Raw genomic sequence first — 11,708 nt, 5'->3', positions numbered from 1 at the left:
GAATACATGCACACACACACACACACACACACACACACACACACACACACACACAAGGGTGGCAGTCCTTCTCCGCAGTTGGTTTGCAGTTGGTTGGCTATGTCACCATACGCCGTTTGCTGTGTCATGGCGCACGCGTTCACGTGCCTTGCCACTGCCATTGTCATTGCGTTTTGCAGTTCTTGGAGTCCAAGCTGTATGAGCTTGTGTTTTCGCAGGCCGTGCTGGGCGACATCACAAACGCGCTGTACTTCCTGCCTGGCGCAGCGTTTACGCAGCGCGACCAACCAACGCTCTCTGTGCAGCGCTCCATTGCGCGCCAGCTCCTCAAGTGCCCTCGCTCCATCATCGTCATTGATGAGGTCACGCCGCAGTCGCGTGTTGTAGTATGAGTGTGGTTGTGTGTGTGTGTGTGTGTCTGAGTGTGTGATGTTGCGTGATTGCACGGCTGTGTGTCGTGTACTGTTCCTGTGTTTCCGGCCACCCATTTGCAGTTGTCGTTCCATCTCACGCCGGTGCTACTGCTGCTGCTACTGCTGCTGTTACTGGCATGTCACCACCACATCATTGCCAACACCACAGGTGCAATTGATGCCGGAGGACGTGGTGACGTCCATCCACATGTTTTTAGATTCGCAACAGCCCGTATTTGTGGATGATGCAGCCATTGACGCGCGCCAGGCCATGTTCATCTTCACCACAAACGAGGGCCACACCGTCATGCGCTCCGAGGTGTGTGTGTGTGTGTGTGAATATGTGTGTGTGTGTGTGCTGTGTGTGTGAATGTTTGTGAGAATGTGTGTGAATGTGTGTGAATGTTTGTGAGAATGTGTGTGAATGTGTGTGAATGTGTGTGTGTGTCACGTTGCGATTGTACTTCCCGAAAGATTTCATCCGTCACACTTTTCCTCCTCTCAAACAAACACACACACACACACATACACGCACACACACACACACACATCTCCTCAGACGGCGCGGCTGCTGCGTCATCGCGACCGCCAGGATCTGCGCCACCGCGACTTTGAGCCGCTGCTGCAGGCCATCATCACAGAGGCAAACCCCTGGCTCGCACACAAGGTGCCGGTGCTGTGGTTTGTGTGTGTGTGTGTGTGTGTGTGTGTGTGTGTGTGTGTGTGTGTGTGTGTGTGTGTGTGTGTGTGTGTGTGTGTGTGTGTGTGTGTGTGTGTGTGTGTGTGTGTGTGTGTGAGTGGAGCAGGAATTGTACGAGTGCCAGCAGCGGTTGTTTGTGGATGTGCGTGTCAGAATTCTTGTGTATGCGCACGTGAGTGTGAACTCGCGCACGCAAGTGGCTCCTTTCACACCAATCTCACGTGCTTCCATCACCTTCTTGTTCTTCTTGTTCTTCTTCTTGTTCTTCTTCTTGTTCTTCTTCTTGTTCTTCTTCTTGTTCTTCTTCTTGTTCTTGTTCTTCTTCTTCTTCTTCTTCTTCTTCTTCTTCTTCTTGTTCGATTGCACCCAGGGCGTGGTTCATCTCTATGCGCCGTTTCTGCCGATGACAAGGGTCGAAGTGCGGGAGTTTATCGTCAGCAGATTCAAGGTGGTGTGCGTGTGTTCTTGCGTGCGACATGACGCGTCCATGGTCGCTGATATTTCAGTTTGCACGACAACAAGCACTCCCGCTTCGACATCCTGCTTTACTCGCCCCTCAAATGCGCGCACGTGTGTTATCCTTCTTGTGCAGGAGTACGCGTGCCAGTTCCGCGTTGATCTGACGCACGACGACGACGTGATGTCCTTTCTCATTGGCGAAATTGGCTTTGATGCCAACGGATTTACAGAGGTGCAGGTCATGTGTGTGTGCGTGTGCGTATGTATGTGTGTGTGTGTATGCGTGAGTGTTCGTGTGTGCGTGTGCGTGTGCGTATATATGTATGTATGTATGTATGTATGTATGTATGTATGTATGTATGTATGTATGTATGTATGTATGTATGTATGTATGTATGTATGTATGTCTGTCTGTGTTTGTGTGTGTATGTGCCTGTGTTTGTGTGTGTGTATGTGTTCGTGTGTAGAGAAAGTGTGTGTGTGTATGAGTATGTGTAAGATTGTGTTCATGTGTGTACGGTTTTGTGCGTGAATGGCTGGCAGATGCTTGTCCAACAATTTTACACACACTCACAATCCCGTCTCCCCCCCCCCGCCCAACTTCTTCTTGATGGTGTCCATCCCAGCATGGGCTTGCGAGGATTGATGAGCCAACGTTGTTGACAGAGGTCAAGGGACCCTTGCAAGACCTAATTGAGGTTGGTGCTCGAAACAATGGAAGGCAGGGGGGTGAGGTTGTGCTTGTCTGTGTTGTTTGTTCAATCTTCTTCTGTGCCGTTGTGGGGCCTGGGGAACGGGCGGCAAGAAGTGCAGATACACACACATGTTGTCCTCCCTTTCCCTTGTTATTTTGCTGTCGTCATGATCGCCACTGCGCCCCGCGGTCCTCTCATCGCTCCTGTCATCCTTCCTCGCCCCTTTGCTCTTTGTCCATGACTCACAAACAACTAAACAACCAACCCCACAAACAACCACACACACACACAACCAAACACAACCACACAAATAAATACACACAACAAACACAACCACACGCAGGATTACAACAACCGTTTGGTAAAGCCGACGGCCATTCACATGTCCATGGACAAGAACAACAAGCACCGCGTCGCCTTTGATGTCAAATCCACCCTCCACTCAGACTCCCACAAAACACAACACCAACAACAACACCAACACCAACACAGCAAAGCCGACTTGTGAGCCCTGCCTTGACGCTTCGCACGGCGGTCCTTCCATGACGATGTTTGTTATAAATCTTTAACGAATAATCTGCGTCAGTTATTTTTGGGGGGGCGGAAATTCGGTGGGTCGTTGTTGGTCTTGGATTGCTCCATCAACAGCACACAACCGCAAGCAAGCAAGCAACCGCACGCAAACACAACACGCAAACACAACACGCAAACGCAACACGCAAACGCAACGCACAAACACAACACGCACAGCAAGTAAGCAGCCACGACAACAACAACGCAACGCATCGTTTGAATGGATTGCACACACACATGCACACAACGCAACATCGTCATCACCCCCCAAGACGAACCACTCCTCTGATTCTCATCCTCGCACACCTGCGCACGAACGAACGATTGCATCAACAAGTAGCAGCAAGCAAGCAAGCAAGCAAACAAACAAAGAAGGCAGCAAGCCAGCCACCAAGCCAAGGTACACACGAACGAACGAACAATTCGTCCATCCAACCGGCGAACGAACCAGCGACACGTCACACCTACCCCACACCTGCGCACCCAATCACTTGCATGAACAAAGCTGAACCAGCCAGCAGAAGCAACCCCAAGTCCACACACAGCCTCTCGCACACTCACGCGCCACGCACGCACCACAGTGGTGATCATCATCACCTTTCACGCACCCACACGCACGCACACCCACCCTCGGCTTCACACGCACGAACTTTCCAGCCTTTTCTCCCCCCCCCTCCCCCCCACTTCCTCTCATCCGTGTTTTCCCCGCCCGACCTGCACAAACCTTGACCAGTAGGCCAAGCTCCCCTTGGAGAACCAACCAACCAACCAACCAACCCCGCAAAGGTGCGTGCCACACACCAGGCAATGCAAACACCATACACCCACACACACACTCTCTCTCTCAGAACATGCATCCAACACGCCCACACCCAGCCCCTCACACATGCATCCGCACTTCTGTTTCCTTGTTTGCATCATTTTTGGCACTGCAGAAGTCCCTCAGTCACACCTTGCGTTTGATTTGATTTGGTGAGTGTGTTGTGTGATGAAGTGTGTGCTGAGATGTGTGATCACTCTTCCACACACCTTCCTTGCATGGCTCGTGCGTGTGCTCCTAAACACCTGCGCCTGAGAACCTATCGTGCTCTGTCACGGGTTTCGGCGTCTCCTTCCCTCTATTTCTTTCCCTCTCTCCTTCGCTTTCTGTTGCATGCATGCGTTGTGCGTGCGTGTGTTGTGCGTGTGTTCGGTTGCCTCTTGCACCTGCCATCACATTTGAATTGGCTTTGATGAAGACTGATCACACAACTGCTCGGGGGCGTGCCTGTCTGCTTGTATCACACACACACACACATACACACATACACATCTACACACATGCACACATGCACACACTTGCACACACGCACGCACCTTCGCCTGCACCATCACCACCACCATCATCCATCACCATCATTGATCATCAACACTCACTCACACACCCGCCGTCCAAACGTGTGTTTCGCACCCCCGTTTGTGTGTTGTTGTTGTTGTTCTGCACATCACCAACCCATCTCCGTTGCGTCTGTGTGGCTCTGTTTGTGGTTGTTTCTATTCTCAGCCACAGTACATTGATCGCTGGTTGCTACCAGTTCCCCTTTGTCTCCCGCTTTCGCGTTGGCTTCAAATCGACGAACACCAAGCAGCTACAAGGTGTGTGTACCCCCCCCCCCCAATCCGTCGTGTGTGGGTGTGCGTGGCTCACGGCTCGTGCCCGCTCTGTGTGTGCGAGCGTTTGGTGGTGGTGGTGGTGGTGAGTCGTGAGTTGAGAGAAAGGACGGGTGTCCATTCACTCTCTTCACGCGTAGCTGCCAACACTCCACAAACGGTCTTTGTTTCCTCTCCTCTTGTTCTTTTCCCTGCTGGTGGTCGTGGGCAACTTGACGTGTGTGCGCGTGTGGGTACAGCTGCGCGTGAGTGACCGAGACACCATCATCATTGTTCCGCTGTGAACAAGGGTCTGGCTCTTCAATCTTGCTCGCTCATCACCATTCTAGTCTCACCCTGTCCCCTCTGCCTTCTTCCTCTGCTGTGGTGGTTACGCACACCAACCAACACCGTTGGTTCATCCATCACCAAATCATACATACCATCATCACACCATCATCACACCGCTTCCCGACCACCACTTTCACTTTTCAGACACCAGCCGGGTGGCTTGTCCCCTCCCGACCACCAACCAGCCAGAACAACAACAAAGAGGCAGAAGCACGCACGCACGCACCGCGTAAGCGTCAGCATCAGCGACGATCCAAGGACTTGATTCGTTGTCGACATCGATGGCAACGCGCACGTGTGCATACTCGTCCCCGGCCGCGTCCATGCAAACCGGCTTCAGCCACAGCCCTTCGGGGCGACACAAGTACCCACCAGAGATCACAGACCACTATGGTGCGTTGCGTGCGTGCGAGTGTGTGTGTGTGTGTGTGTGTGTGTGTGTGTGTGTGTGTGTGTGTGTGTGTGTGTGGGTGTGTGGGTGTGTGTGTTCATGGGGATGGGGATTGGGGGCGAGGAAGAATGCGTTGGTTTGATGGCACTTGCTCGTATGCATGAGTGTTGGTGTGGATTTGGCACGCTCAGACACGCTTGAACCAGTCCCAAACATTGCACTGCCAACGTGGTGGTGGTGTTGTTGTTGTTGTGGTTGTGGTGGTGGTGGTGGTTGGTTGGTTTGACTGATCACCCCACCAAACGGTGATGTTTACACACGCTCGTACACGCCTGTACACGCTCATGCAAGCTTGCCAACACGCCTCTCCTTGCTTCATCACACACGCGCTCGCTCCCTCGCTCACTCGCTCACTCTGCTGTTGCTGTTCATTTTCTATAACCACTTGTGCATCACACGCCCGCACCAACCCACAACGACACACACACACACACATACGCATGATGATGATGGCAATGATGTCGACGTTTGCAGAGGTGAAGGACACGATTGGTACGGGCGGCTTTGCCAAGGTGAAGATTGCCCGGCACAAGCTGACACACACCAAGGTCGCCATCAAGATCATGCTCAAGGAAAAACTCAGACAAACGGTGCGTGTATAGGTGCTTGCGTGAGACGTTTTGTGGGAGCGGTATTGTGATATTTTCTGTGTGTTGTTGGAGAGGGGGGGGGGAGGTTGTGGTTTCGGTGTGATTGGAAGGTGCTCTTGCGCTCTTGCTTGCATGCAAGCAAGCGAAGACGTTATCCTCTCAAATCCTCACATTCTCCAGCACACACACACACACACACACACACACACACACACACAACGTTCACACCTTGCGCAGAACGACCTGAAGCGGGTTGCACTTGAGATTGAGGCGCTCAAGGATCTCAAGCACCAGAACATCTGCCGCCTGTACCAGGTCATCGAGACGGAGGACCGCTACTTTCTTGTGTTGGAGTACGCGCCCGGTGGGGAACTGTTCGACTACATTGTCGCGCGCTCGCGCTGTAAGGAGCAGGAGGCGCGCAAGTTCTTCCGCCAGATTGTGTCCGCCGTCCACTACATGCACGGCAAAGGATATGTGCATCGGGACCTCAAGCCCGAAAACCTCCTCCTCGACGCAGACAGGGTGAGCTGCCTCGCAAACGCCACGCACAAATCAGAGGGTGCCAACTGCATCTCGCTCTCATGGCACACATAACCACGCAACATATAGACACGCATACGCATATGCGCAAGCACTCATCACATCATAACGTGTGTTCGCTCTGTTTCGCATCCTATCGCCTCGCCTCACCCCCCTCCCTCGCACGTACACACACACACACACACACACAACACACACACACACACACACACACACACACACACACACACACACACACACACACACACACACACACACACACACACACACACACACACACACATCCTTCGTCACACTACCAACCCTCCCCCCCTCTCTGTTGCAGAACATCAAACTGATTGACTTTGGGCTAATTGCGAAGACGTCGAGCATCCAGGAGGACATGTTGTCCACCTGCTGCGGATCCGCTGCCTACGCCGCCCCAGAACTCATTCGCGGCGAGAAATACCACGGCGCTCCTGTAAGTACCCTTTCGTTGGTGTTGTGTGCACGCGTATACTTTGTGCGTGCGTGCGTGTGTGTGCGTGTGTTCCCTGAATGCGCGCGGGTACTTTGTGTGTGTTTGTGTGTACTTTGTGCTGTGCTCTGCTTGTTTTTGTGTGCGCGTGTGTGTGTGTGCTTTCTTGCCTTCCTCCTTATGTTCCTGCCGTTGCATGTCTGATGCCTGCCGCGCTGCTGCGCTCACACATCAACTTCTCTTCCCCCTCCCCCCAATACCTCGTTCACTGCGGACATCAGGCGGACGTATGGAGTCTGGGCATCCTGCTGTATGCGCTCTTGTGCGGGTTCCTCCCTTTTGACGACGACAACACGCAGCGCCTGTACAAGCTGATCCAGCGTGGCACATACGAGATCCCCCCGTGGCTCTCAAAGGAGAGCGAGGATTTTATTGCCTGCATGCTCAGGGTGCGTACAGGTGTGCGTGCGTGTGTGAGAGAAAGATATTTGTGTGTGTGTGTGTGTGTGTGTGTGTGTGTGTGTGTGTGTGTGTGTGTGTGTGTTCTGCTACTGAACTTGCTTTTCCCTGCACCTCACCCCATTCCCTCGTGTGTCCCCATCCGCCCATTGTGCTCTGCGTGTGCGTGCAGCACCGGCCGGAGCACCGCATCAGTCTCGACGGCATTCTCTCCCACCCCTGGATGCTCAAGGGTGCGTGCGCTTGCACCTTGTGTGTGTGTGTGTGTGTGTGTGTGTGTGTGTGTGTGTGTGTGTGTGTGTGTGTGCATTGCTGGCTGCGAGCGCACCTCTTGCATTTCCTCCTTGCTACTTCTTATTTACTCCTTTGCCCCTTTTCTCGGCTCTTCCCGCCTCACACGTGGTTGTGTTTGTCTCGTTGCCAGGCCTTGACGTCCCTCGCATCGACCCATCTTCCACCATTGAAGAAGTGAGAACACACTTAGACTCGCTGTGCTGCTGCATTGCTGTGTTTATTGTATCGTTGGCGAAATGCTCTTGCGGGATATGGGTTGCTGTTCTGCTTTGATCAACCGAGAGTGCTCGCACCTCCATTCCCTCACACCATCATCACCACCACCACCCCCATCACCACCAACAGCATGGCGGCGTGTTGCACTCGGAGAGCGTTCAGGAGCTGGCGCGGTACTATGGCACCAGCATGACCCTCATGGAGCAGTGGATCAAGGAGGTGTGGACCTGCGATTGCATGATCGACATGTGCAGTGGTGTGGGGGGGGGGCGTATGGCTGTTTGTTTCATACTCACCCTTACACACGCACACATGCACGCACGCTCACGCCTGCCTGCGCTACACATCCCCTCACCCACCTTCCCCTTGCTCGACCTTCCCCCCTCTCGACATCCTCCTTGTTCTCCTCTCGTTTCAGTACGGGTACGGCGTCATCACAGCAAACTACGAGCTGGTCAAGCAGAGATTTCAGGACAACAAGCCAATCAAGTAAGTCCACGTGAACACACACACACACACACGTGCGCACATAAAAGCACACAGGCCCTCCCCCCCCCCCTCACTCATTGCTCATGCCCTTTCCCATGCCTGCGTCTCCACCCCCTTCCCTCGTCTTGTGCTGTTGTCACTGCTTTGTGTGCTCATTCGCGCAAACATTGTGTGCATGTGCGTCTGTGACAGGTTGCCGCGCGGCAAAGGCACGCTTCCTGCAGAGAAGGCCATCGTACTCCTGAAGCTCAAGGAAACAAGGTAAGCGTACAGATACACACACAGACACACAAAGAAAGAAGAGAGAGAAGCAGCGCTTCATCGCTGTGGCGTCGCTCTCTCCCTCAATGCTCATCCCAACAACCACATCCACCTTCTTTCTTGCATGTGTGTGTGTGTGTTTGTGGTTCCCAGACGATCGATGGACGGGCGTTCGTCGCCTCTCGCCACCAGCGCCTCCGTCTCCCGCAACACTTCAAACGTCTCCATCACCACAGAGGACGTCGATAAGCACCACCAGTCGGTGCGTATGCGTATCATGTGTGTCTGTGTGTGTGTGTGTGTGTGTGTGTGTGTGTGTGTGTGTGTGTGTGTGCGGCTGGTGTTGTTGAAGGGAAATGACACCTGTCGCTGCCATGCTGCATCCGCACACATGATTCCACTGTTCTCACACACACCACCGCCTGTATTCACCACCACCGCCACCACTACCACCACCGTTCCCACGGCCGTACCAGCTATCCTCGCCGGAAGAGGAGGACCAAGTCCGGCACGATGTGGAGCCGGCGGGGATGGCCACCGCCCCCGATCGCGTCATGTCGTCACCGCCGCGCCCACACCCGCGTCGCCCGGCCAAGGACTCGCTCGCACCGCAGCACATGCTGGCGAGCGGCAGCCCGCGCTCTCCCGGCCGTGGTCGCAGCAGAACCGTGGGCGCTAGCGACACCCGCAACGTGCAGGTGTGTGTGTGTGTGTGTGTGTGTGTGCGGTTCTGTTTTATTCTATGAGTTTCATTTGCTTTGCTTGGTTGCGGCGTTGGTGTTGCCATTGGCCAGGTGTTTGTTTGCTTGTGCTCACCTTGACAAAACTGCACTCGCATGTGTGTATTTCTTCTCGTTTGTATTCACTCCCCATGCAGAACATGCTGCTGACGTCACCAAAGCGCGCGGATGCCTTTGGCGGCTCCATGGTGGGACGCAGTCCATGCACGATGCAGTGTGGCCATGTTGGATATTTTCATGTCAACAGCTCACTCATCCACACACGCACGCACGCGCACACACACACACACACACACACTCACACACACACACACACACACACACACACACGTGCAAATTGCTCACAACCTCTGCGTGTTTTCCCGTGTCGTTCCAGCAACACATGGCGCAGTCTGATGATGACGATGACGACGAGCTTAAGCGGCACACGAGCAACCCGTCCCTCTCGCCGGCGAAGAAGCGCCAGAGCGAGGGCGCACCGCACATCCCGCCCATGCAGCAAGAGAGAAGGGTGTGTGTGTGTGTGTGTGTGTGTGTGTGTGTGTGTGTGTGTGTGTGTGTGTGTGTGCTTTGTGTGTGTGTGTGTGTGTCATCGTAGCTTAGGGACATAACCATGCCGCATTGCTTCTTCCCTTCACATTCCTCTGCTCCATGAGACCATAATCTCACTCGCAACACGCACGTGTGCGCCCTTCATCACCACTGCTATCACCACCACGATCGCCGCCGCCCGTCGCGTCACAGGGGTCTGCGCTGAAGGCTGGCCTCGGCAGCTTGGCCCGAAGCCTCTTCAACGTGTTTGGAAGCAGGAACTTGACAGAGCCCCGCGTTGTGAAGGTCTGTTGCGCTGTGTGTGTGTGTGTGTGTGTGTGTGTGTGTGTGTGTGTGTGTGTGTGCAGCTGTATGTATCGCTCTTCCGTCTTTGTGTGCCTTGCTTGTGTTCTGCGTTGCGGGCAGACGTCTCACTGTAAGCACGCTTCCGCTCCACAGGGCTTGTTCAACGCTGACAGCACATCCTCCAAGACACCGGAGGCCGTTCTTGAGGAGATTTGCCGCGTTCTCGCCGACGAGCACTGCGACTTTACGCAGAGAGGGTGCGTCCACGTGCAGCTGAACACATCGCGTCACGAATTGCGGCCTCCACTCTCTGTGTTGCGCATTATTGTGCTTGCATTTGGGCTGCGGGTCGTGGTTTTGGGTGCTTGTTTGTTCGTGAGCACGTATGTGTTTATGAGCGTTTGTTTACACAATTACTTCTCCAACCCACGCAAACATGCACGTACTCACACCACCCACCACACCACCACAACTCATCCACACTAACTCACCCATGCTTCTCCCATACTTCACTCACACCCATCACAGATTCCACGTCCGTGCCAAGTTCCTCGATGATGATGACAAGCACTACATAACCATTAACTTTGAAGTGTGCCGCATTGACGGCTTTGCAGACGTTGTTGGTGTCAGACCCAAGCGCATCAAGGGTGACACCTGGCGATACAAGAAGGTGCGTGTGTGTGCGTGTGTGTATGTGTGTGTGTGTGTGAATTGTGTGTCCTGTAAACCATTATCTTGGTTTTGTTGCCGCCGTTGTTGCTGATGCCATCCTCACCGCCGTCACCATCACCATGATCCTCATCTTTGTCATCTCTTGATAGAAACTGGAGGACATTCTGCGCCAGCTGCACCTGTGAACTCACGCACATGGACCGGTTTACGCCCGCCAATTCAAATCAGCAACAACCCCTCCCCCCGCTCGGGTTCCTGGTCGTTCTTAGCCAACCCCAACCCCTTCCTTCTTTCTTCTTTACGCCTCGCTGAGTCACTTTGCTGCGCTCTGCTTCTCGCCCATCACACTGCCACTGCCGTCCACCTCTTTGGTGCTGCAGCCTACTTTGTCCCCCTCCCTCACCCTTTCATAACACCTACGACCACCACAACCACCCCAGCACGACTTTTGCTTCCCTCCCTACCCCTCAAGCCCCTTCTTGTGACCCGTTGCTGTGGCTGGCGTTGCTGTCAACTGTGCACTTGATTTCTGCCTTGTTTTGCTGCGTCCGATCTTGCCTGCGTGGTGCTGTTTGTTACTTTCACCCACTGGAACTTGAACTTGATGCTTTCTCTACTGCCCATGCGATCGTTTCTTCTCGTGCATTTTTTTTTTTCATTCATAGTCTGCATGCTCCATGTCTGCCTCATCGCCTGCCTGCTGGCTTGCCTGCGTTGTTATTGCGTTTCATTGTTTTGTTTTATGCCGCGCGCCTACACGCCCGCGTTTGTATCACCGTGTGTTTTGTGTTTGCTGGGTGAAGTCATCACATCACACCACGTGAAATGAAAATGACACAGATCGCGCAATTGAACATTGTACAAAAATGCAACAAC

At 53.7% G+C, this 11,708-nt stretch overlaps 2 protein-coding genes across 2 annotated transcripts; both read left to right on the top strand.

Moving 5' to 3' along the window:
• Nucleotides 1–178: 178 nt before the first annotated feature.
• On the top strand, nucleotides 179–2,840 carry PTSG_05195 (uncharacterized protein). Its single transcript, XM_004993716.1, has 7 exons — nucleotides 179–362; nucleotides 583–732; nucleotides 973–1,080; nucleotides 1,484–1,561; nucleotides 1,706–1,804; nucleotides 2,199–2,270; nucleotides 2,611–2,840. Exons 2-7 carry the CDS (start codon nucleotides 592–594, stop codon nucleotides 2,773–2,775), a joined length of 663 nt encoding a protein of 220 aa, XP_004993773.1. The 5' UTR covers nucleotides 179–362; nucleotides 583–591; the 3' UTR covers nucleotides 2,776–2,840.
• A 413-nt stretch (nucleotides 2,841–3,253) lies between these two features.
• Nucleotides 3,254–11,706, top strand: PTSG_05194 (CAMK/CAMKL/MELK protein kinase). The gene is made up of 21 exons (XM_004993715.1): nucleotides 3,254–3,626; nucleotides 3,776–3,812; nucleotides 4,384–4,475; nucleotides 4,965–5,213; nucleotides 5,746–5,861; nucleotides 6,099–6,386; nucleotides 6,730–6,864; nucleotides 7,143–7,310; nucleotides 7,493–7,553; nucleotides 7,745–7,788; nucleotides 7,960–8,049; nucleotides 8,249–8,319; nucleotides 8,512–8,580; nucleotides 8,734–8,842; nucleotides 9,057–9,278; nucleotides 9,458–9,508; nucleotides 9,697–9,831; nucleotides 10,065–10,157; nucleotides 10,311–10,414; nucleotides 10,686–10,830; nucleotides 10,982–11,706. The coding sequence occupies exons 4-21, from the start codon at nucleotides 5,102–5,104 to the stop codon at nucleotides 11,015–11,017; spliced, it is 2,049 nt and encodes a 682-aa protein (XP_004993772.1). The 5' UTR covers nucleotides 3,254–3,626; nucleotides 3,776–3,812; nucleotides 4,384–4,475; nucleotides 4,965–5,101; the 3' UTR covers nucleotides 11,018–11,706.
• Nucleotides 11,707–11,708: the final 2 nt, after the last annotated feature.

Source organism: Salpingoeca rosetta (assembly GCF_000188695.1).
Source record: "Salpingoeca rosetta unplaced genomic scaffold supercont1.12, whole genome shotgun sequence".
NCBI lineage: Eukaryota > Choanoflagellata > Craspedida > Salpingoecidae > Salpingoeca > Salpingoeca rosetta.
This window is presented reverse-complemented; position numbering and strand designations above follow the sequence as displayed.